This window comes from Columba livia, chromosome 19 (genome assembly GCF_036013475.1).
Source record: "Columba livia isolate bColLiv1 breed racing homer chromosome 19, bColLiv1.pat.W.v2, whole genome shotgun sequence".
In the NCBI taxonomy this organism is placed as follows: Eukaryota; Metazoa; Chordata; class Aves; order Columbiformes; family Columbidae; genus Columba; species Columba livia.
Genome location: NC_088620.1, coordinates 819,775 through 844,610, shown reverse-complemented (window position 1 = coordinate 844,610; position 24,836 = coordinate 819,775). Strand labels below are relative to the sequence as shown.

Below are 24,836 nucleotides of genomic sequence, written 5' to 3'. Positions count from 1 at the left end.
CCCTTTGCGGCACGGCTGCCGAGCCAGCGAACCGCTCCGCAGGCTCCGGCCCGGGATGGGGCTTGTCCGCGGGGACACGGCCACGCGGGCGGCACCGGACTGCCGGGCCCGGGGCCTCTCCGCCCCGCGGCCGCAGCTCCGGGGCAGGGCCAGCCCCCCCGCTCCCGGGGCTGCCCCAGCGCAGAGAGCCGGGGGCGCCGGCGCGGCGCCTGGGCAACCGAGAGGCCTCAACCCGGCGTTACCATAGCAACGGAAGGGGCGGGGCCGAGCGGCTGTCGCCCCGGCCACGTGGCTGTTCGAACAGCCCAATCAGAAGTTTCTCAGCCAGGGGGCGGGGCCTCCGCGGGGGCAGGCGGGAGCGGCACCGCCCCGCGCACGCTGAGTGGCCAGCGCCGTCACGGCCTTCCGCCCCCGCGCGCTTCGATTGGTCGCCGCGCCCGCCGCTCCCGGCCGAGGCCGCCCCGCCCCTGGGGAGCACCGCCGCCGCTCGGCCCGGCGGGAGGGCGACCCCGCGGAGCCGGCCCCGTGAGGCGGGCGGCCCCGGGCGGGGCGGTGGCGGCGGCGGCCCCGCCCGGCGGGGAGGGCCGGGGCGGGGCGCGGGGCGGGGCTGCGCGGCGTCCCGCGGGAGGGGCGGGGCGGGGCGGGGCGCGGCGGCTCCGCGTCCCTCTCGCGCGCGGCCGCTCTCCTCGCTCACAGGGTGACACGTCCGCGGTGAGTGAGTGGCGCTGGCAGGCTGTCAATCGCACCGGAGCGGCCATCAAACAACATAAAACACACACGGGCACCGGGCGGCGGGGCTCATAAATTCCAGCGGGCTGATATTTTTGCACATTGCTTTGCAGAGAGTGTGTAATTAATTTTTTTACAGTTCTTTCCCCGTTATTTCCGCTCTTTTCTTTGCACAAGTTCAAACTTTTGATTGCTGCTGTTTTACCCCCGTTGCACAGACTTGGGATCATTTGTTATTTTTGGGGGGGAGGGCGATTAATTTTTTTCCCACTGTGATTGTGTTTTCTTGGCTTTTTTATGTTGCAATTTGGGGGTGGGGGTGTTCGCCTGGTTTGTTGTGGTTTTTGCTGTTTGCCACCCTCCTAACTTCTTCAGGATTTGAAAGCGAGTTTTTTGATTTTGTTTTTTTTTTTTTTTTAATTTTGCTTTTTTTTTTTTGCAAAGAAGATTTTTGGACAAGTGGGGAAAGACATAAAAAGCAACAGTAAAAGTAAAAAAGAAAAAAAAAAAGCTCTGGAGGAAGATTGTACCAGGAAAACTGCAAAGAAACCTTATCAACTCATTTATCCAAGCCACAAATATGATGATGATGAAAGAAGATTGTAACTAAAGAAGAGAGTGATTTACTGCACTGGGAAGGAGAGAGTGGAATAAACAGCTGAGATCTGGTCAAAACACAAATACTGTTTTTTTTGTTGCTTTCTTTGGCTTCTTTTCTTTTCCTTCTGCGGGGTGCGTGTGCAAGAGCGAAGCGGCGCCAGGAGCCGGCAGAGCCCGCGGCTGCCCCGCGCCCGCGCCCGCGCTGCGCCCGCCCGGCCCGGCCGCCATGGACGATCAGTCCCGGATGCTGCAGACTCTGGCCGGCGTGAACCTGGCCGGGCACTCGGTGCAGGGGGGCATGGCCCTGCCGCCCCCCCACGGACACGACGGGGCCGACGGCGACGGCAGGAAGCAGGACATCGGCGACATCCTCCACCAGATCATGACCATCACTGACCAAAGCCTGGATGAGGCACAAGCAAAGTTGGTTTCGTCTCATTAAACCTTGTCTCTCTTTCTTTTTCCTTTTTTGTTGTTTTTTTTTTTTTTTCGTGTGTGTGTGTGGGTTTTGTTTCTCTCCTTCCTGCTCCTCTGCGGAGACCCGGAGTCTCACAATTCGAGCAACTTCTTGGTGCTGTAGGAGAAATTGTAAGCAGCCGAGGCAGAGCCAAAGTTGCTATTTAATGAATTTAAATATATATATATATACGTATATATATATATAAAATAAATGTATCCGCGTGCGATGCCGATGCTGTCGCCCGGTGCGCGGAAGCCGCGGCCGAGCCCTGCCCGTTCCGCTGGACGCGGCCTCGGAGCCGCTCTGTCCGTCCGTCCGTCCGTCCGTCCGTCGGGCAGCTCCGCGCTCTCCCTGCGAGTGCAACTTTTCTTCCTTCCTTTCTTTTCTGTCTCCCTGCCCTCCAAGTGTCGGCAGATAAATTACAAACCTGACAAGATATTGCTGCTGGGGGGAAAATACAAAACAAAAGCCAAACAAAAACCCAAAACAACAAAAACCCAAACAACCCCCCAAACCAAACCCTGTTTTAAATCACAGTAAATACAAACGCAAAGAATGTTAACTCTGCAAGTTCCCCCCACCCCAATCTGCTTAATAAATCAGTTATAATATCGCAGGACGGATCGTACCGGAGACAAGGGAGGTTGATTTATACCCCTTCGGCCGGGCGGCATTTGCACAAAGATAATTCGGTGCCGGAGTCAGAGGGAAGGAGGGGACACCCGGCCCCGGGCCTCCCGTTCGCCGGCAGCCCCGCGGCCCGGCGGGGAGACGCGGGCGGGCGGCGGCGCGGCCCGGGCTCGGGCTCGGGCTCCTGCGCGGGAAGGCGCCATGTTGCTGGAAGCCGCGTTAACCTCTTGTCTCTGCTCTCTTTCAGGAAGCACGCACTGAACTGCCACAGGATGAAGCCCGCCTTGTTCAGCGTCCTCTGCGAGATCAAGGAGAAAACAGGTAAGGGCCGCCCGCGCCGCCGCAGCCATCTTGGTCCGTCCTTCCTTCCGCCGCCGCCGGGGCCGGTCCTGCCGCCGCTCGCCCCGCCGCAGCGGGCGGGAGGTGCCGCCGGCCGCGCTGCCCGCGGGGCCCGGCCCGGCCCGCCGAGCGGAGCGCAGCGCAGCGGAGGGGCCCGGCCCGGCCCGGCCCGGCGGCGCCGTCAGGCCGGTTCGCAGCGCGATGGCGCGGGGGAGATCCCCGGCGGTCCCTCTCAGCCGCGGCGCCTCCGCACCGGCCGCCCCGCCGGACACTCGGCGGAACACTCGGCACGGCTGGGTTACCTCACTTTTGGTTTGGTTTGTTTGTTTTTCCCCGGGCTGCGCCGTTTGCAGCGGGGCCGGTGAACGCGGTGCGGGCGGCGGGGCAGCCCGGGGAGCCGGTTCGGGAGCCGGTTCGGGGAGCCCCGGCACAGCCCCGGCACAGCCCCGGCACAGCCCCGGCACAGCCCCGGTGCCCGGGCCGGGCGCTGCGGCTGCGCGGGCTCCGCTGCTCCCGGGCGCTGCTGTCTGAAATGCCGAACATTTTCATCTCAAAAGTATAAAAAATATTTTTTTCCTACATTAATGCGGCACTAATAAACTGTTGGGGGATTTTTAGAGGCATTTTGGGGGATTTTTTGGAAATTTTTTCACATCACTGAATTTAGAGAGAATTTTTTTTTAAAGAAGAAAATTTGCAAAGTGTTTTCCCTTGTGTTGTGTGAATGAGAACATTTATTATGAGCTGGATTTAAAAATAAATACATGCATTGTCTGGCTTTTTAGCTGTATTTGATATTCAGTCCCATTCCCGTTAATTACACACTGAAAAAATAAGACTTGACGAGAACAGCAAACATGAGATCACTGCAAACCTCGGCTGAGAAGCCTGAAAGTGCACAGTTCTCAGGAAATTTTTAGTGCCTTATGTCCAAGGGTTTCTTTGCTACCGGGGATCCGCTTGAGTTTGTGCTGACAGCTGAGCGCTGGGGCATGGACCGTGTTGTGAATATTAAGATCGATTCTGCTTTATATTGCATTACATTACCCGGGATAAGGGGGGTGATCCCCTCCTGCCCTCCCTCCCCACCCACCTGCGTGGTGCCTCCACCAGCTCGTGCCCCTTCCCGTCCTGTTCGGCTGTTTGTTTTCTGCCTTTCCCTAAACTTCGCGCCCGTCCTGCCCGAGCCCGCCAGCGACCTGCCCTGCAGGGTCAGACATTTTGCAGCAGGCAGATTTCAATTAAGGAGGCAGGCGGAGGTCCCGCCATCGCTTTATTTGCAGAGGGCTTAGCCTGGCTGTTTTGAAAGGAAAGTGTAGTCGAGCACATGTCGGGGCGAGCTGGGAGGGATCCGAGTCCCTTCAGCAGCGGGAGCACTGGCAGGGGGGTTCGGTGGGGCCAGCACCGATCTGGAGGCCGGGGGGAGCCTGACAGGAGACTTTGTGGTCCGCAACGTTTCGGGGTGTTTCGGGGGTAACTTGTGAGTTGGGATCCTGCCTTTGTGCTGTGACTAGTCAAGCCAAGTTTGCAAGTTCTGTCTTTGTGAAATGGCCGGGAACCAACAAAGAGTGAAGGCGTCCGCCTGCCCAAAGGCCAGATCCCGCAGCAGAGGAGGGACAGGATTAACGCTGCGGGTGATTGATGGGGATGAATCCACACCCCCACCAAACCCATTCCCGAGGGGACCTTCCCGCAGGGTCTCCCACTTGAGAAGCACCGTCTGGGTAGGTTTAGTTCACGTGCCCAAGCGAAGAAAACGTGACAGTGAATTCTAGCATATTTTCTGCGAGCTGTTGTAGTAGGAAACAGCTCAAACAATTCTGAACTGGAAGGGTGAGCGGTCTGAGATGCAATTAATGCAGAGGCCCCCTCCTCCCCCTGCTTCTCTGCATTGTCCTGTGGTCCGAGCATTTAGACCTGGCTGCAGCTGGGTCACGCGCCGGTGTTCAGTTGGGTTTAATCAAGCCCAAAGTTTGCCTTGGTGCCGGCAGCGGGAATTGCCGTGATGGCTTTATCGCTGCCTTCTTCGGAGAGAAGGACGAGGGTGAGGAGGGCGGCTGCAGCCTACACCTAAAGCGTAGTCGCAGTCGTGTCTGTTCTGAAATAAGTCGTGCAACATCTAAGTCATTTTTCTGTTGAATTTTGTATTTTTTCTGTTCTGGTAGTTCTCGGTGCAGCCCGCGAGGACTTTGTGAGCTGGTCGTGAGAGAACACGTAGAGGAGTCCTCAGTTTGGGCAGAGCGACTCGGTCCCTTTCCTGCAAGGGTTAATGGCCGCAGCGCGTTTTAAAAGCCCCTCTCTGGCTCACTTAGGGTCAGGGGCTGAGGGTTTTTCTTTTTTCTCCTGTGATGTGTTTACCGTGTACAAAGCAAATCACTGAGCTTACTGCATGTAGCCTGACATTTCTTTTTTAACATTTTAGCATTTTAAAAAGTGCTTCATAATACATTTAAGAGCTTTACAGATATTAATAGACGTGCATTCTTAGAGGCAACCACAAGGTAGCATGGTTTTCATAAAGAAACTGCCGCTTATTTCTTTAATTAGTTCGAAGAAAAACGATGCCCCAAGTTGCACTGAAGCCCCTCTAACAAAACACGAGGAGGGGGGTGGGAGCGCGCTGCCGGTGCCTCGGTGTGCCGTACCGGTTCTCCGGGGCGTCGCCGGCGGGGCCGGGGTTGGCTCCCACATGTTGCATACCTGTGCGGCCGCGCTGCGCAGGAACCAGAACCAGCCCGCGCCTTTGCAGTTTTAAAGAGCTCTTCTTTACTGACTAAAAATCCTTCAGAGCTGTAATTTGATTAAACCTCCGTTAGGACGCTGCTGGACCTGAGGTACTGGCTATGCTCATGGAAATAGAAATGAAAATGTATTAATTCTTCTGGTGTTAAACCGGTTAGGGAATTGTGATTATTTCCCAACGGATTGACATATTCTTAGGTCCTGGATGGTGCTGGTAGATGGTTTGGTTTTTTTGCTCTTTAACAATCATTTATATAGATAGGAACACACATTTACGAGACTGTCTGAATGCAAGTGTGCATATGCATGCATGTATACCTTCATTTCTCTATTTACCTCCTTAAGCCCAGCAGCAACAATGATAGCTGCCAACCAAACCCGAATTTACTGTCACCACAAACCCTAAACAGCGTTCATTTACCAGTAAAGCCTAATGGCATACATGATGGTTTGCCAGATTTGTGGCCTTTGTGAGGCTTATAAGCAGGACTGACTTGGGAAGATCATAAAACTTAATGAACTTCTCGGCTGCAGGAGGTGTCCGCAGGGGAAGAGAAAGGCCTGCTTGGCTGCTTGGCCTGCTCGAACTATTTTTTATGTCTAAAGAGAGAGAAGGAAAATGTTCATTAAGAACATTCTCCCCTCCCACAAAATTTTGTTTTAAAGAATGAAAAAAAATGAGGAATGAAAGCAGACAAATAGTGATGTTAACCACAGGGTTAATTTCTCACTGTTCCCCATGGAAGCTAAAACCTTATTTTTATTGCTACAACTGTAAGTAGCCGTACGGTGCCGTTCGGATGATGAAAGGGCTGTTTGGTGCCCTTCCTGGCTGGAGAGCTCCTTACGGATGAGAATGGCCCAACTCTCCAGGAACGCCCCTTGTCAATATGCTGCAGGATCCCTAAGGCAGCGTTGGGAGCTCTGCGGACTCTGCGCCTGGCGGACCCGGGAGCGTTAACCCCGCTGTGCGCCGGGCTGCCCGCGGACCGCAGCGCACGGCCCGGCACTGCCTTACACGGCTTGCAACTTCCCCGTGCTTGGGAGCTGCCTCTTAGTGCCAGCACCTTGCCATCATACATGAGCAAACACGGCCCTGGCAGCCTTGTCTGAGCATTAAAGGATTCAAGTGGAACAATGAAATGGCACTGATAGCATACATATATATGTGCATGTACATGTGTATGTGTGTTAGCTGTTTTCTCAATATCAGCTGTGATGTTATTGTTATTCATTTTTGCTATTTAAAATATTTATGTGCAGTCCTGGTGTTTTTTTCAAGCTGCTAAATACATATTGTTGATTTGCCCTGACTCCACATGAAGTAACCATTGTGTATTTATGTGCGTGCATTTTTTCCTTTAGTCGAAATTGTTCGGTTTCAGTTTCCGTTCTCATACCTCAGTGTCCAAGATTTTTCACTAAACCCGTGGTTGTACTTTGGAATGGTATATTTGTTTTTAATTGTCAGCAGATATTACAGACGATGGCGTGCGGCGGAACGTCGGGTCCTCTCCTCTGTCCTTACGGCAGTGACATTGCTTCTCGTCATAAACGTCGGACTAGGAAAAAATAAATGGAATACCGTATCTTGATTGCATTTGCTCATCTGTTTCAAACACATTCGCTATCAGAACTCCGGTGTTTCTCTGGTTAAGCAAACAGGCAGTTTGGTGATTATTCGCGTTAGGGAAATCCGCGTTACTTTGTCTCAGAACCTGTACCCACGCGAGCCCTGGAGCGCGCCGCTGTCCCTGCTCCCTGCTTGTTGAAGCGGCAATCTGCGCGCTGATCGCCGGGATCTGTGTTTCCAGATCTTGCCCCGCGCCCCCATCCAGGACAGGTGTGGACCTGCTTGTCAATACCCAGTTAACCAGGAGCAGGGATTTATTTTATTTTATAGCTCTTTTTGAAGTCCTTCATATTATATTGGAATTTGGCACATTTTCTTGCTTATCTGGAAATACGAAATGATGTGAGTGACTGTGTGGTGTGGTTGAGGATGCTTGTTGTAAGTTAAGGAATATTTGCATTCATAGATAAATTATTATAACAGCATGTAGTGAATGCAAAAGAGGCCTTTTTTTTTTTTCCAGGATTTAACACATTTATCAAGCTCTATTCCTACAGCTTTCAATGAAAAAGTTGTATGATATGGATATTATGCTGTCTTTTTTCAATTTAAATATTGATTTGTGTGAAACATTAATGTAATGATATTTGCAGTCTACTGTAGTCAAATATAAGCAGAATTAGACATACTGAATTGTTACAAATGTAAGGCAATATTTAAATACATATGAAGGCTATATTAATAATTACAGAGCAGAGCGCGAGAGAGTCTGGTTTGTGTTTGTCCTCAGTTTTGGGCTGGTTTTCAGCTCCTGGCACACGGTGGTTTGGTGGTGGTGGGTGAGCGCTGTGCGGTGTGCACCGTGGTTTGGTGGCAGTGCACCGTGGTTTGGTGGTGGTGCACTGTGGTTTGGTGGCGGTGGGTGAATGCTGTGCGGTGTGCACCATGGTTTGGTGGCGGTGCACCATGGTTTGGTGGTGGTGCACCGTGGTTTGGTGGCGGTGGGTGAGCGCAGTGTGGTGTGCACCGTGGTTTGGTGGTGGTGGGTGAGCGCTGTGCGGTGTGCACCGTGGTTTGGTGGCGGTGCACCGTGGTTTGGTGGCGGTGCACTGTGTTTTGGTGGCGGTGGGTGAGCACTGTGTGGTGTGCACCGTGGTTTGGTGGCGGTGCACCGTGGTTTGGTGGCGGTGGGTGAGCGCTGTGTGGTGTGCACCGTGGTTTGGTGGCGGTGCACCGTGGTTTGGTGGCGGTGCACTGTGTTTTGGTGGCAGTGGGTGAGCGCTGTGCGGTGTGCACCGTGGTTTGTCGCTGCGGAGCGAGCTGGAGCCGCTGGCGCGGGGCTGACACCCTGGGAAGAGCGCGGTGTTTGTTTTCTCAGCGCTCATGTTTAATGCTATGCGCTTATCAAGGTGATCAGCATGGTTCAGATAACACACGCCTGACACCGCCTGCCTTTTTGCACCAGCGTGTTGACCTTTTGTCACATTTGCTTTTCTCCGGTAGGCAATTCATGTCCTTAAGTATGAATGGAGTAAATAATTCACATCAATATTTAATATAAATTATTAAAGTTTCTGTCAGCTCCGATAGTTCACGCGTGTATAAAGTTGGGGCGGCTGATCGGCCGCACAGCTGCGTTTGCCGCTCAGCCGGCCGGCAGCGCTGCGGCGGCGCGGGCCGGACCGGCGAGGGGCCGGCGGCTCGGAGCGCCGGGATCCTGCGAGCCGAGCGCGCCACGCTGCGCGGTACCGCACCTTCCTCAGAAGGCTCCAGTATTAGATGAATATCCCTCATAATTTCTTTTGTTATTCCCGTACTTTTCCCCTCCCCTTTGTGTTGCGATCAGAAGTCAGAGAGCCCGCTGACCCTGGCGCTCCCCTGCTCTTTGTTATTGGCTTCCCGAGCGTGCTGCAGCCCCGGCTTGGGCTGGGGGGCGGGCCGCTGGCTTTGCTGCTCCTTTCCTGGTTTTGGAGACCGATGAGGAGCACTAACATGATGAAGTTTCAGGGCTTTTTAGTCCTTGCTTGTAAATTACAGCTTTTATTTTGCAAAGTAACCTGCGATTGAAAGTAGATTCTGAAAATATTTCTTAAAGAAGAAACGGTGCGGTGTCTGATTGAAACAGCTATAACGTGTTCATTGCTTCAGGAATGGGATAAAAACCGCATGGTTGGTGTGAAAGCATGTAGCAGAAGTCATCATGCGCCTACTTTTATTTTATACTATTTTAGGTATTTTACTTTAAACTCTTTTGTTGGCGATCAGTTCAGTGCACGTTGCACATCGTGTGAACTCGCAGCAATGTGGGAATCGCAGAAAATCGGGCGTCCCACAGATCGGTCCCTGGGAATTGGGGGTGCGTCCTGGGTTTACCGGGCAAACCCTCCTGCGATACTCAAGCCATGCATCAACATTTAAAGCTGATCTCTCACTCCTCATTGTCCAGCAGGTGCATTTGTCATATGTTGTTTAATTTTTAATTATTTATTGTAGGTGACAAACGGAATTTAGTGATATTATCCCGCTTGCTCTCTTTGGAAGAACAATGGCTTTTCAGCAGATCCTGTTGGATATGACAGAACAGGGATATTTCTTTGAAGAAAGCATCTAGAGATCTTCAAGTATACAATCTAAATTAAGATTCTAAACAGGCATTACAGATGCTGGTAACTTTGGCAATTATCATTTTGTTTGGTGAACAGTAGTAAAACAGTGTGCGGTAAAAGTGTTTAGAGAGAGAGGATAAATAAATTGAACAGTTTTGCAATGCAAAGTGGTTTGTGGTGTTTTTGAGGATTTCTTGGCTCTTGCTTAACTGCTATTGTGAAGCCTGGAGCAGATTTTCCCATTGCTAATGCCCTAGAAGTATTAATTCACTTTGATATGCTAATTAGAGGGCATTATGCAAGAAATGAGATTAAGTGGCAGCATGAAGCCATTTGCCTGTCAGTAAATTGAGAGCTTTAGCATCAGGAGGAGCTTTGTTTTTTCTGAGTTTCTCTTGGTTTTGCATATAAATAAAATTGATTGAAAGGTCTAGAGAAGCTTCTAGAACATTGGTGGTTCTTTTTCTCCTTCTATGATTATTTAAACTTCATGTTAAAGCCTTTCTCTGAATATTAATTGATCTAATGGGAGATACTGAACATGAAGAATTTCATTGTATTCTCAGTTACTGTATCTTAACAAAAGGCAAGTATTAGAATTCTTTGTGTCATCTGATTTCTGTGCTTTTATTTGAGCTCGATCTCCCATCCCTGTCTGGAGCGCTCTGCCCGCCGGCCCGGGCGCTGGAACCGGCCTGCGGGGCCGCGGTGCCGCCGGTGCCGCCGGCGCTGCGGCGCGGGCCGGGTGAGCGGGCCTGAGCGCTGGGCCGGGGCGGGCGGCGGGAGCCCTGCCCGTGGGGCCGCGGGCGTTCGTCACCCCACGCACTCACAGCATTTCCCGGCGCTTCTCATGCAAATCACACGTGCATTTTCCTTCATTTAGGAAGGAAGGGGTTGTAATATTGACCATAGATTTTATTCAACTGCCAGAAGCTGTGTTAAAGTAACATTAAGGGATTGACTTACAGCCATAAGAGCGAGGAAATTTGGAGTTAATAGTTAAACTCTGCCCTTAACTCAACTCATTGAACCTATTTATTAGAGCGTATATGATACGTAAGATCACTGTGCTGAGACCTCTGCAGTATTAGGATGCTCCAGGATGACTCAAAGACGGGAGTTTCTGATTTAGTTCAGATTTTCCTGGTGGTTTTCTTTGTGTGTGTGGTTTTTATTCAGCCTTTGAGTTGCTCTACTACAGTTTTGTGCTTAGTTTTCTTTTTGTAATACCGTTTAAAAATATATCAAAGAAGTAATTCTGGAAATTGAACAAAAATGTATCACAAGATAAACGCAGCCCCAAGGGCAGGCAAGCCTCTCCCGTCGCCTTGCCGAGCGCCTGCAGCACGTTTGCTGCGTGCCCGCTGTCCCGCAGGTCGCTGTCGCAGGGGCCATCGGGGAGCGGCGCTGGAGTCACAGTGCTTGTTGTGAGCCCCAATAGTTATTGAAAAGAAAGGAAAAAGGATGCAAAAATGCCCCAGAGCTCCGTGCGGGGGCTGTGGATGCTCGCTGCACGTGCTCTCCCTGATCCTGCCAGCTGGAGTCTATCACTGTTGGGGAATTTTTAACATGAACCGCACAAGACACAAAGCGCTGCGGATTCCCCGAAGCCACAGGGGTTTTCACATCAGCGCAGGACAAGGGGGTCTGTGCGGCAGTTCCCTGTCCTCTGTCCCTGCCCGTCTGTCTGTCCACCCTCCCGCTCTGCACCAGCACAGGGTCCAGCACGGTTTTCATCTAACATGCGATGTCCCTGGTTGTCTTAGTTCTCAAGAGCTCCTGAACTGGTTGGCCCAAAGAATTTACAACCCGAAAGCTTTAGTTATCATAGTGAACATTTTTGATACTGGGAAGAACAAAAGAGCACCTGAAACTGCCAATCAGTTTTCACAGAAAGCAGAAGAAAGCGTCACTGGTCTCCAGCTGCTGATACGGAGTTTCACATTGTTGAACAAAAGAGCTGAATACAGCGTCCCAGGAGCAGCCGCCCCCGCGGGCGCTGCCTGGGCGCACAGGGGCTGCGCTGAGGGCCTGGCGTGGGTCCCGCTGCTGCCCGCCTGGGAACAAGAGGGTGAGGGACCCCGGCCCAGCGACCCGGGCTCGGCCGCCTCGTGCGCCCCATGGCAATATTATCTACCTGAAGGTTTTGTGGCACTTGCGTTAAGCGGGTGCTATGTGTTGAAAAGGATTACTTTTATCAACTATTGGGTATAATTAAAATTGCTACCTGAGAAGTAATCTATTTGCACTATTTACAGTGTCCATATTATTCCAATCATGGTGAGCCTGAGCGGAGTCTTGCCTGCTGGAGATGGAGAGATTCGGCTTTCCTTAGACTTCTGCTTTTCTTGGCGTTAATGAGCAATGTTTGTTTTTTCAATTCATGGTTAGACCTCTGCCGAAAGGGTATCGGGTGTTTGGGGCTCGGCCGTTAGTTTGCTCAGGGCGGAGGGAGCTGGGTTGCTCAGCGCAGCTGGGGATCGCTGCGTTCCGTGGGGGAAGCCGTTGGCAGGCGGGATGGTGCTCTGGAAAGGGTGCGGAAAGCACGTGCGTGGATTTGGCGATTAAAGAAGGACGTCTGCTTTACCGAGGGTTGTAATTACACAACACCCAAATGTTTGCTTGTTTTCTTCCATGTGAGATGCTGGTGGCATGATTAACTGCCGCTAGTAAGAGCAAGTTACAGCGGATTGTGCAATGATTCTTAGTTGACTTCAAGGATGTATTTATTACTATTTTTGAACAAATTATACTAACATGAAAAGTTGTGGGAATGATTGTGCACTAGATAAGGTGATACATTACAGGAGTGGCTGGGTTTATGGAGCTTTATGCCGAGGTTTTCTCAGAAATTATAGCGCAGTCCTGTCACTATAAAACCCGGTGATACAGTTGGTAATAACATGCACTGGAGGTATTTTTAGGATTTCACTTGTTATTCAAATAGAGTGGGAACTATCAGTTTTTCTACCTCGTATTTCTTTGTTGTGCTGGGTAAAGAGGGAAGAGGGAAAGGAAGCGAGAGGGGCAGAGCGGGCCTGGCCGGGGGACGCCACAGCACCGCCGGGCCTGCTGGTGCCACCGGGGCCATGGGACAGAGCAGGGACAGCGCAGCCCTGCCAGGCCCCGCTGGCCCCGTGGCCGCAGGGCGCCCCGGTTGGGGTGTCCCGGCTGGGGTGTCCCGGTTGGGGTGTCCCGGTTGGGGCGCTGCTGGCGGCTCCGGGTGCCCGCACGGGCCGGCGGGAAATCTCGCCTTCCATTCGCAGCTGAGGACTTCTTTGTGAATTATTTCTTACTTCCTCTCCACTTGTTAGGGCAGCGACGTGATATCGATATGGTGCTTGGGAACTTATTGACTTGTTGGTTCTTGACCTTTTGACTGTGACCAAGTATAGAAATTGAATGTCTGAAAATTAAATGATAGACTCTATATACATAAATTCTTGGATGTCAGTGTATTACATGAACTAATTTCGGTTTACCTAAATTTATGGCATTTTGTGTTCAATAAAGGAAATATTTCTTCCTTTCAATATACTGAGAGTCTAATAATATTGTAGTTGCTAGCACTAAACAAATCAATTCCCTCTTACTGACTGATTATCATAACAGCTGCTGTTTAATCACCGTGATTGTTATGTAACTTTTAAATCTCTAATATTTTGGAGAGGAACAAGCAGCATCATCTTGCCACGTAACGACAGGATGCCACTGGTGCCGTTGGAACCGCACGGCTGCGTTGTGCGGGGCTCCACACTGCAGTCCTGAGCTAGGTTAGCTATGTTTACCGGGCTGTGAGCGCTTGCTGAGCAAAGTGCCTGCTTGAGAGGAGACCCAGAGCGACAGACAGTCTGCATCTCGTTTGCCCTGAAAGAAACAGTGGGCATTTGTTTTTCTGCCTGAAAAACATAGTGTGGTGGGGCCCGATGAAAACGCCGAGTGTTGGCCTCTGATGCGCGGAGAAGCGAGCCCGGTGCCGCGCAGGCGCGGCCGGGGAGCGGCGGTCCCGCCTGGGGCCGGGAGCGACACCGGGACCGGGTCCACGCGCAGCGCGGGCAGAGCGGAACGTGGTTCTCTGCGAGGGCCGCGAGACGGCCATGGCCAGCACTAGTGTAAATATTTGTACAACAACCATGTTCTACAGACTCCGATTTAATGGTAAAAATCTGCCCTGAACGCCTGGGTAAATATATGCTGAAGAACAGAAGCCTATTCACTGAAGAAACAATTGACTTTAGGTTCTTTGTTGGTAAAGTGGCCCCTGGTGATCGGCTGCGAGGAGCAGATAGTGGCAGCGGCTCCTGGCAGTGCCCGGCACGGGGACGGGGACGGGGACACGGGGATGGGGCCGGGGCTGGCGTCACCACCCCGCTCCCCTGCACCGCGGGAAGGGGAACTTGTCAATGGAAGAAAAAGAACTGTAATCGCACATTTACATATGCTCCTAATTGTTGATTTGGGGATTTTCTATGAATATAGCTTCACAAAACAGATGCTGTTTAAGAAAAGGGGGAACATAATTTTGTGGGCAATGAATTAAGTGTTTTTGTGGCCCTCTCATCCGTAGCTGGGAGCAGTTTGTGGACCGCGTCTGTGAACGCCGCTCATAATTGTTTTTCACACATAAGTTATGCAAATGAGCTTTTATGGCAACTGGCATAACAATTAGCATCCTCCAGCAATATTTTAGCAGGTTAATTGCAAAATTTCTAAATTGTACATCTGACTTGTTAATTAGGCATGACAGAGGTGGTAAAATAGTTATCTTCAGGCAGTGGCAGCCAGGAGCTGCTTGAAATGCAAAGAGCAAGGATTGATTGGATTTGAGGGTTAGGACTGTGGGAGCAGTGCTGTTGTCAAGTGCCGCTGAGCAGCTCTGCTCTGCTAGGCTCAGCTCAGCTCTGCTAGGCTCAGCTCTGCTCTGCTCGGCTCAGCTCTGCTCGGCTCAGCTCTGCTAGGCTCGGCTCAGCTCTGCTAGGCTCAGCTCAGCTCAGCTCTGCTCAGCTCAGCTCAGCCCTGCTCTGCTCGGCGCTGCCGGCGAGCGCAGCCGCGCTGGTGCTGGTGCCGATGCCAGTGCTGGTGCCGGTGCTGATGCCGGTGCCACCGCCGGAGGATCCCGTGGCCCGGAGCTGCTGTGTTCCCGCTGCTCTCCAGCGCTGCGCGCCCGGGCCACAGACCTGAGCTGGGAGCCTCGATGCCATTTACAAATATGCCTGAAAGTTCAGCTGCTGGCACGGAGCAACAGTACTTTATTTTAGCCTCGGTACAGGTAGCATTGCTGCCCCCGCACCTTTGCTGAGCATTCTGCCTTTTCTTAAATTGCAGCCTTTACTGCCCAATATTTTAATATGATGTTGATTACATTTTACAAGCTTTACTTACTCAGCTTATTTCTCTTAAATCCTTGCTTTCAAATATCTTTGTGTGTCTTATAATATTAATCGTATTAAAATACAAAAAACCATGATATTTGCAATAATCCCCTTTTAGGCTCTCAGAGGTATGTCTGAATGATAGAAAAAGATTGTAACAGGGAAGTCTTCATAGTGTAATGTGTTCCCAACAGTTCCACCAGCACCGCCCGGAACAGGCGGTCACACATTGCAGCAGAGGTACAGCCTGTTTGAGTCGTGTTAACGTCATTTTCCAGCCCCGTATGTTTTAAATACATTTTACTGTATTTGACTGCTGATTTGGGAATAAAATACATAGTTCTGGGCTATTTTACTATTTAATAAGTGAAAGGGGACAACAAGCAGCAACACCCCTGCAGAAGGTGGTGCCTTTGGGAGGCAGAGCAGTGACCCCGCTCGGCTGGCTCTGCCGGTTGTCTTGAGTTCGCTGCTGGGCTCTGTGTGTTGTGGCGTGAATAAAGTCCGTCAGATTTTAGTACATAGGTAGTCCCTGTAAGCAAAAGGAAAATCAGCTTAAGCACATGTGAAATTTCATGTCCTCTTCTTTCTCTATATGCATTTTCTTCATTTAACCACATGGTTTTTAAAATTGGGATGTTATATTTTCATTTAAAAAGTAAATGTTCCTGCATGCATAACTGTTCTAATATTTTACATTTTCTTGTGACATGTGTATATGGAGTAAGTGCCATTTATGATATGTTGTCATCAATAATTTTGTCACAGAGAATAAAAGCCTTTAAACTCATCCACCCACTGGAACGTTTTATCATATTTATTTTAAGAGATATGAAATTAGCAGAACAATTGAGCCCTTTGTATGTGGGAGATGCAAATGTAACTGAATATTTACCTTTAATGAAGGGCAGCATAAATATCTTGGTATCAATAAATTATATGCACTAGCGGAATACTGCACAGACACCTAATAAATAGTTCCTTTTGCCCCTGGTTCCTGAACCGCATTGTCTTTTAGGGTAGTTTAATTTACAACCAACAGTGGAATTAAATATCAGGTAACTTTTGGAAACTGTTGCAACTGGAGCACGCTGGCTTGGGCGGAAGCGAAGCGCGTTCGGTCACGCCGTCCCTGCTGGCGCGTCCCTGCTGGCGCGTCCCTCTGTGCGCAGGCTCGGGGGTCACCCGGCGCAGCTCCTGCAGCGGATCTGGGGACGGAGCCACCGTCGTAACGAGGGTCGTGGGGACACCTCGGCTGTGCGGTGGCTGTTGTCACCGTGCGGCGGTGGCACCGGAGCCGAGTGTGGGCAGGGCGGCGGTGCCACATCGCACCCCGGGTTCGCCGGACACCCAGCCGTCCAGTATTGACCGTCCTGTGCAGGAATTGTGCTGGAGTCTGCTCGTTACTAGCGCAAGAGGGTCAGATGCAGAGACTGGTACAAAGCAAGTGCTCTCATGGTAATGATGCTGCTATTTATAGATCCCATTTCATTAGTTGCAGAGTTTCAGGGAAGAGATTTTCTCTAGGGGAAATGGATACTTGAAGTTCATTTTCTTCCTGATGCACATTAAGGCAGAAACGTGAACAACCTTCAGTATAGGACACACGGTTACAAGATTTGCTTTGGCCGTTTTCCCTGCATGTACCTGCGCTCGCCTCCAGCGCAGATGTGAATTGCTGACCCGGATTCCAGCCCGGCCTCCTTGCCAAATACCTCGCACGATTTTTTTGTCGTGAGAGGGATATTTTTCCTTTCCCTAAAGGAATTTGCTGTTTAAAGGTGCCACGTCAGTGCAGCGAGCAGTACGGCAAGGGTTTGCTTTACAGAGCTTTGCACGTGGCTCGGCCGGCGCCGCGCTCGCCGCGGCCGTTGTGCTCTGCAGCGCCTGCAGCCTCCCCGGCACGCAGGACGGGGCTCCCGGTGTTCTCCAACAACCGCCAGCCTTTCCGGGAGCATCTGAAAACCCAATTGTTTAAACACACTTAGTTCCCTCCTGTGACATTCAGATAAGCAAAGCTCCATATAATTTTTGCGTGTCCATATTTCTAGCGCTTTCCTTCTTGGAATTCTTGACATCTCGAGTTATTATTTTTTTTCCTTTAAGAGAATATTTACTTAGTTAGTATTCACTTAATTAGAACTGACTGTTTAATGTTTTCTGGGAGGGTATTTATGGTATTTTCTTTGCCATATTTGCATTCCAGAAATTAAGTCCCCATGCCATTATTCGGCAAGGCTTTCATACATTAGAATGATGAATTGAAAGCAGAAATGGGAAAAAGACTGCAATGCAATGAAAATTTAATCAGCGTCTTCTGCTGCTTTAATAAGGCAAATAATTCTTATTGGCCGCTGCGTTAAGGTTTCTAATATTTAATTCATAACAAACCTTGCATTATTCCGCAGCAGCATCGACAGCTCCACTTTGCTGCCTGCCAACAGGCAACCATAAAAACTTAAAAGCAGATGTAAACGTCTGAAACAAGGAGACTGATTGGATCTAAAGCGGTCAGAAAAAATCAACACCGTTGCCAGAGAGTTTGATGAATCTTTGCACACACTTTAGCAATGTACAAATGATATTAGTTAAACTCATCAAATGGGCTGATTTTAAGGATTTGAGGTGACTTTTTGAAATGTGCAATTGTTAAGTGCCGGGCGGCGGCGCTGGGCACGTCCAGGTCATTTTCGTCTCCAGGGCGGCTGTTGTATTGCAGTGGTCGGGTTGCTGTGGTCTGTGTGACGTGTGCGTGGAACGCTGGGCTCAGGCAACAGAGCAAGAGCTCGTCCTCCCCGAAGTGCCGCCGCTGCCCCTGCCCAGCGGCGACGCTGGCGGATCAAAGCGCCGTGTGGGGAGAGCCGTGTCCGCTGTAAATCTCGTCCTGCAGCCGCCGGTGCCGGGAGGGCCGCTTGCAAAGGGCGCGATCCTTGCACCGAGACGTGCGGCCCCGCGGAGCCGTGCCATGGGCGCAGCAGCCGCCCAGCACCGCGGCACGGGCTCCGGCGGCCCCGGCGCCGTAATTGGTGTCAGCACCCCGGGGAGAGCGGCCCCCGCGCCGCCCGGCTCGCCCGGCCCTGCCCGCGCGGAGCTGGTAGCGGCTGGTGGTGAACGGGGGCCGGGCGGCGCTGGAACAATGCTCCGTGATGTTTGGGATGACAGAAATTAATACGCGCCGGCTCGAAGAAAGCAATGATTAATGGCAGCGAGCACGGGAATGCTGTCCCTCCTTTAACTCCACTTTGATGGGGATTGAAAAGCAAAAGGCTGCTCTCATTCCCTCTCGAAAGCAGAGGTCACCCAGAGTACATTAGAGCCATTTTTCCTCTCTGTTTTTTATTTCATAAATATTATGATAAGCAGAGATTAGATGGATTTTTTTCACAGAGGCTTAAAAGGACATTCTATGTCTGTTTGCTGTTTGCGCCCAACAAAGAAATGTGATTTCTTCTGTTTACGTGTTAGATCATTTGACTTCGCAGCGGAATAATTAGTGTAATTAAGAATTTCAAAGCTCGCCAGCGTGCTAGCTCTTCCCAGGTTCTGCAGATGGAGTTGCATGGTGGTCGTTTCCAAAGCGCTGCCGGGTCGGACGGAGACGGGGAGCGCTGCCGAGAAAAGGAAAGAAAGGTTAAAAATCCAGGATTCCGCACTGCATTTTTGATGTAAATATATTTTGCAAGATCCTCGCGCTTGTCAGCGGCTTTCTGAGCTATTTGATAAAGAATCTTTATTCTACAAGAAGACCGAAATAACACAACAGTGCTTTGGATAATGAATTCTTCATCTGAGCAGAACTTTAAAACAAAGTACAATGTTGGCATTTTTTTCTTTGAGCGAGAGGGCTGATACATCCTTGGGATCCGACAGGAAGACATAAATTAATAGAGTTCTGGAGATCAGTTTCTCATTAATAATCCATTTTGTCATGGTTCTTGGCATTGTCAGCCTGGTAGCTGGTTCATATTTTGCTGAGGGATAAAAGCGCATGATGTCTTCAGGCACAACAGAAGGAGAAGGAGTTTATCATCTTTCGGAAAAACCATCTCTGAAAAATAGATTGTTTTGCAGGAAATAAACGTCAGTTTCGAGTTTTATGCATTTTTAATCTCCAGGTTTTTAATGTATACAGTTGCAAAACCAGCACCTTGAGTTGGGAGAGGTTGTTCCAACAGCCATTGCTTGGCCTTTGTCCTCTGTTCTGGGGGCTGATGGTTTCGAATGGCCATGGATCCCAGGCTCTGACACTGCCTCTTCAGACTCTGCTTTAAATGTATAATTAAAAATAAAAATGGGTAAGCAGGTTGTTACCGTTGTACTTGCCCAGCAATGTAGGACATACTCGAAAGGCCGGTGTATGTTTGCCCAGTATGACGACATGAATTGCAGTCATTCACCCTTTTGAAGTCTTAGTCGGGTAGTTGATGGATGCTGAGGTGCTGGCAGCCTGGCAAACAGCGTAAGCGCTTGCAGGGTGCTGGGCTGCGCTGTCAGCCCAAGTAAGGAAGACGGCAGCGCTGATTTAGTTGCCTGCCCTTTATTTCGTACACAGGGAGTGACGGAACGCAGAGCTGCCGGGGCCGGCCGTGCACCGGGAGGGCGCGGGGCGGGGGAGAGACGGCTCCGGCAGGCGGCTCGGCTGAGACCCAGCCGCACTCAAACGGTTATGGTTCAATACAAGGTAAACTCTGTTAGAAAGGCCCAGGGTGTGGAGGTTCAGGGGACCAGGAGGAGACCGCACTGCGGAGCAGCTCTGCGGGGACGCGGCACAGCGGGCTGGCTGAGGAGCCCCGCCGGCACGGCTGGACGTGGCACGGTGTCCTGCGGGCCAGCGGTGGGCAGGCTGCGGTGCGGATGGACGGACTGTGTGGGTACCTGGCCAGGGATGGCGCTTCATTTGGGTGATCTTTCCACCTCTGCGAGCTTAACGTTCCCTCCTAAGGAGCGCGCAGAACAGAGGGCGCTGTGGATGGGCCCTCCCCGCGGTGTCGGGGCCTGTCCGCGTGGCGCGGGCTGGAGGCGGCGGCCATGCCGCCAGCGTGGCGTGTACTTCACCGGCAGGAACACACAGCCCTCACAGCCTGCTTTTCTGCCTGAAAACAGGGAAGGTTTGAATTATGAAGATTTAGAACACGCTTCCTTACTCGGAGTTGCAAAGGACATTTGTCTCAGCACATTGTAGTGAAATTTTAAAGAGCAGGTTTTGACAGGAGACATTTTGCTGACACAGAATATTTTGTTCACTTCTGACTCTCAAATAAGTGCTACTTCTGTCATAATGATTGATTTATATTCGTTTTAGACCATACATTTTACATCCTCTCCTTTAGTGCTTATGGCTCCACAGCCTCAGAATAGCGCAGTTTGAAACGGTTACGAGCGTGGCATCACATTCACGTCCCACTCATAGAAAATATCGGCTGTAACGGGTTGTAGGTATTTTGTGGCATGGTACATTTACAATAAAATGCTAATTTTTATTGTCTCCTGGAGAAGTTTAAATGAAGATTCCTGTTAAAAAATTGGTACAGAGTTGTAATTTGAATTATTCCCAATAACAGCCTCGGGAGGCGCAGCGACCTGCGCACCGGGCGCTATGGAAAGGGTCACATTCAGCTGCCTTCGCTTTGCTGCAAATGTATCTATATTGAGATGTTAAATTCTTTGAGAACGAAGAAACTAATATTCAAGCAAGGCTTCGGGATAAAAGGGCCTCCAAGATGTTACAGATTTTGGAAATATTTGACAATGTTAGCAGCATCAACTGCTGACAAAAAACCCTCTCTCCAGAAAACCTTTCACAGTTGTGCCAAGAAAAGCAGCTTCGATGGAACATTTTCATAAACTATCATCAGTTATGCAGCAGCAGCTTCACAAATCAGAAATGATATCTTCAGGCACTGCTGTCAAGTGTTATTCAAATAATACCAGCCTCACATTTGAATAACAGCAGACATTTTGAATTAATTAATCAGATGAGATAGTCTAGGCCTTTTCTCATTAGTCTCTGGGTCAGGCATGGGAAGATATATGCGTTGGTGATGATATACTTGTCTTTAATCGTGATTTATGAAGATTTAGGATTGTGTGTGATTTGTCAAAGGTTCTGGGAAAAGGCTGGTGCATATTTCATTACCTAATCTGAGATTGATTTCACGATGCTGCGATACAACCCTGTTGTTGGGGAACGCGGGAGCGCAGGTAGACACGGCGTCCCAGGGTTTCTCTGGCTTATCTTCGCCACTGCCAAACAACGCTGTAAACTTTTACTGCCGGCACTTAACGATTCCTGCTTTAATTATGGGCAAATCCTTCATTCTGTCCAAAGGGGAAGCTTCAGTAGTTATTTAGTTAAAAAGCATAACAGACCTTATAACTATGACCCAGTGTAAATCATGGACAAAGTTGGCAAATTTCATGGCTTGGTCATGGTGAAAATATAAAATTTCATGGTTTGTCACAGATTAATAGAAAAATCCTATTAAAACTGTGCAAATAACAGAACAACAAGTTAGTGGAGATCCTTATATGGCACCTTCCTACTCACAGGATTTATTTTAGGTTGAAATCACTACCAACGACACAGGGCCCTCCGCATGCTCTCCTTCACTGCACTGTTTTCTGTTCAGTTTAATTAGTATTTGTTGTTTGCTTTGGACTGAATAATTGTCGTGCACTTGTTTTGAAGCATTATTTACATAAGAAAGCATGTGTTACATTGCTTCTGCAGGGAAAGGAGCCTTGAAAATGAAATATTTGAATACAAATTGTGTGGGTTTTTAAGCCCTACAAAAGCTCTGATAACTCGTCAGAGCCAGGGCTGTCTCGGGTCCGGCAGTGCCGCGGCTGCTGCTCCGGGCGCCGGCCCGGCTGCCCCGCTCCCCGCCACGTCCCGCTTGGGCCAGGCTCCTCTCGCGGGCCGCTCCGGGTAGAACCGGCTGTCCCGTCCATCTGTCCCGTCCGGCTGTCCCGTCCATCTGTCCCGTCCGGCTGTCCCGTCCGGCTGTCCCGTCCGTCTGTCCCGTCCGGCTGTCCCGTCCGGCTGTCCGGGCGCTGGGCCCCCGCAGCCGCTCCGGCCCCTGCGCCGCGGCCGCTGCAGGGTGCCGCTCACACAGGCTTTACGCCGCTTTCCCTTTGCTGTTCGCATTGTACGCAGAATTTTGATCAGTGATACAGGAACCTGGATCCAGGCCAAGATACTCCAAGCACACTGAGCTCTTCCACTCCATCCTCTTCTGGAGGGAGCAGTTTGGTGCTGAAGTGGCCAATTTAAGAAGAAAACGGCAGTTGTTCTGTATTGGAATAATGATAAAAACGAATCAAAGTCTCAGAATAAGGACTTTGAAGAATCACATCAAAATAGTCATCACTAATAGCAGTCAGCAAAAGCCTTGTGTCTTAAATAGTCTGGAATTTCAAAACCGAAACATTTTAAAAATGAGTTTGTGCTATTTTCATATGAGACATTCCTTCATAAATATAAGGTCTAAAAATAGATTTTTAGGGGAAGGATGCAACGGGTCACGCAGTCCCTGCGTTCGGAAATCTCGGCCTTTACGGGAGACAAAATGATGAGTCTCGGCAAGAAGGGAAAACGCCACAACATCGCTCCCTTCGCTGGAGAGGCCTCCAGACCCACTGGTGTTCTCTTCAGCCAACTTCCAAACCTCTCATTGTAAAAGTAAACAAGTTGTACCCACCTCGAACCACCTTGCAACGCACACGTGTCCTGTTTGAGGACGGGAACCCCTGTCCAGTGACGTGCTGTTGTAGTGATCAACGTTATGCATAAACCTTTATACATATTTTTGTTACCAGAGCTACCAGCTTCCTCAGGACACACCGACATGCAGAGGACACACCGACACGCAGACCCAGTGTCGCTGGGACGCACCTTGAGGAAACGTGTCCTATTCCCTCAAATTCAGGTGGTATTTTGCTTTAGCATAACACAGCTTGCACTGTATGCGTGGTTGCCAAAGATTGGCACTATTATGTGAATACAGGGAGTGCATTCCGTGGAGAAGACAGTCATTTCCAAAACTTGTGGACAAGAGGATCTCCTTTTGGAAGAACGTGAGCGTGGACCTTCCATGGTGCCGGTGCCCGTGTCCCCGCAGCGGATCGGAGCTGCTGGCCCTGGGGACTCGCTGATCCCGCTGCTGCTGCCGCTTCCCCACCACGTGTCCCCTGAACCCCACGTGTCACGTGAGCCGCGGGCCGGGAGGGACCCGGGGTCCTGCAGCCAGGTCGTGTCACCTGAACTGCGGGCCGGGAGGGACCCGGGGTCCTGCAGCCAGGTCGTGTCACCTGAACTGCGGGCCGGGAGGGACCCGGGGTCCTGCAGCCAGGTCGTGTCACCTGAACTGCGGGCCGGGAGGGACCCGGGGTCCTGCAGCCAGGTTGTGTCACCTGAACTGCGGGCCGGGAGGGACCCGGGGTCCTGCAGCCAGGTCGTGTCACCCGAACCGTGGGCCGGGAGGGACCCGGGGTCCTGCAGCCAGGTCACCTGCAGCCCAGGGCTGCTCGCTCGGGGCTGATTTCGGAGCTCTGGAGTTCTGCAGCGTCGCCAGGCAGTGTGAAGCGTTTCCCGGGCAGGAATCACCGAATGCCAGCGCGGTGGTTTTGCGTGGCCTTTGGGAAGATGATAGCTGGTTTTCTGCGTCACTGTTCGCTCTGTTCATGGTACTTTTCTACACTTGAGAGTGCAGAGTGCAGTGCAGTTTCAATACAAACATATACTTCTGTATATTAAGCATGTGCATTAATATATTATTATTACTTGGACTAATAACAAATAGTAGTCAGTCAGTGAGATAAAAAAGGACAGAGTTCAATAGTAATTCTCAGACAGCTTAGCAATTACCCAGACAGCCTGCAGTCAGAAAAGCTGTTCAAATCTGGGATTATGAGCCGCGCTGATGGCAGCTCTGCTGGGTGGGGTTTTACAAGACCGTGAGTATGTTTGCAAGTAATTGCGAGACCCGTTTCCAGCACTCCTCCTGGTGAACGTCCCTGTTACAAGCCAGAATCAACAACTGTAAAAAACCCTCCGAAAGCCAGTAGGCTGCTTTCCAGAGCCAGTCAAAATCATTTCTGAGTGTTTTCTTTCTGTATCAGGAAGATGTCTGTGCTGGCAAGCATTTGGAGATTTTTCATCCTTGCTACTTAATGACATAAATCCCAAATTCCTTTCATTTCTGTAACAATAGTCGACAACAAACAAGATGCGTGGCAGCACAGATTTTGTGGCTTTGGTTTTAAAATCCATGCATGTCCTTCCGTTACGAGTGAAGGTGGCTTCTTTCCTCATTACTTTATGGTTTCATCGATTCCTGTTGGTATTTCCCGCAGCCAGCGCTGCTCCCTGGCCCTGCCGAGCACTTCAGTCCCATCTGAGCCGCAAGGCGTAATCTCAGACTTTGTGTAGGCGCGGGATCAGTGGGGCTGGGATCAGCAAGGCTGGGATCAGCAAGGCTGGAATCAGCAGGGCTGGGATCAGTGAGGCCGGGATCAGCGGGGCTGGGATCAGCGGGGCTGGGATCAGCGAGGCCAAGATCAGTGGGGACAGGATCAGCGGGGCTGGGGGCGGCATTCGGCACGGTCCTGAGGCGGGGGACGCAGGGAGACGTGGGGGGACATGCGGGATGTGTCTGGAGGCGCAGGGACCCGGGGACTGGGGGCATCAGCCCCTCGTGCTCCACAGCACCGACATGGCAGAGCAGGGAGTTCAGGCACAAACGGCGGGTCTGAAGTGCTGGAATGAAAAAGGGGTGTTGTTGGAT

The 24,836-nt window shown here is 50.9% G+C and overlaps 1 protein-coding gene and 1 long non-coding RNA gene across 10 annotated transcripts in view; one reads left to right on the top strand and one right to left on the bottom strand.

The window, feature by feature from the left end:
• PBX3 (PBX homeobox 3) overlaps positions 1 to 24,836 on the top strand; it is a 104,953-nt gene that overhangs the window by 1,335 nt on the left and 78,782 nt on the right. For 2 of the 9 annotated variants that reach the window (XM_065035365.1, XM_065035362.1), the window contains exons 1-2: positions 693 to 711; positions 2,667 to 2,740. In XM_065035365.1, the coding sequence (XP_064891437.1) occupies positions 2,692 to 2,740 (49 nt within the window). In that variant the 5' untranslated portion in view covers positions 693 to 711; positions 2,667 to 2,691. Of the gene's footprint in view, positions 1 to 606; positions 1,753 to 2,666; positions 2,741 to 24,836 lie in introns of those variants that run through there. The other 7 variants (XM_065035356.1, XM_065035355.1, XM_065035357.1 and 4 more) reach the window with 7 other exon arrangements.
• On the bottom strand, positions 1,931 to 3,268 carry LOC135575831 (uncharacterized). The gene is made up of 2 exons (XR_010467150.1): positions 2,419 to 3,268; positions 1,931 to 2,216 (listed from the first exon to the last, which is right to left on the bottom strand). It is a non-coding gene; the product is annotated as an uncharacterized LOC135575831 (long non-coding RNA).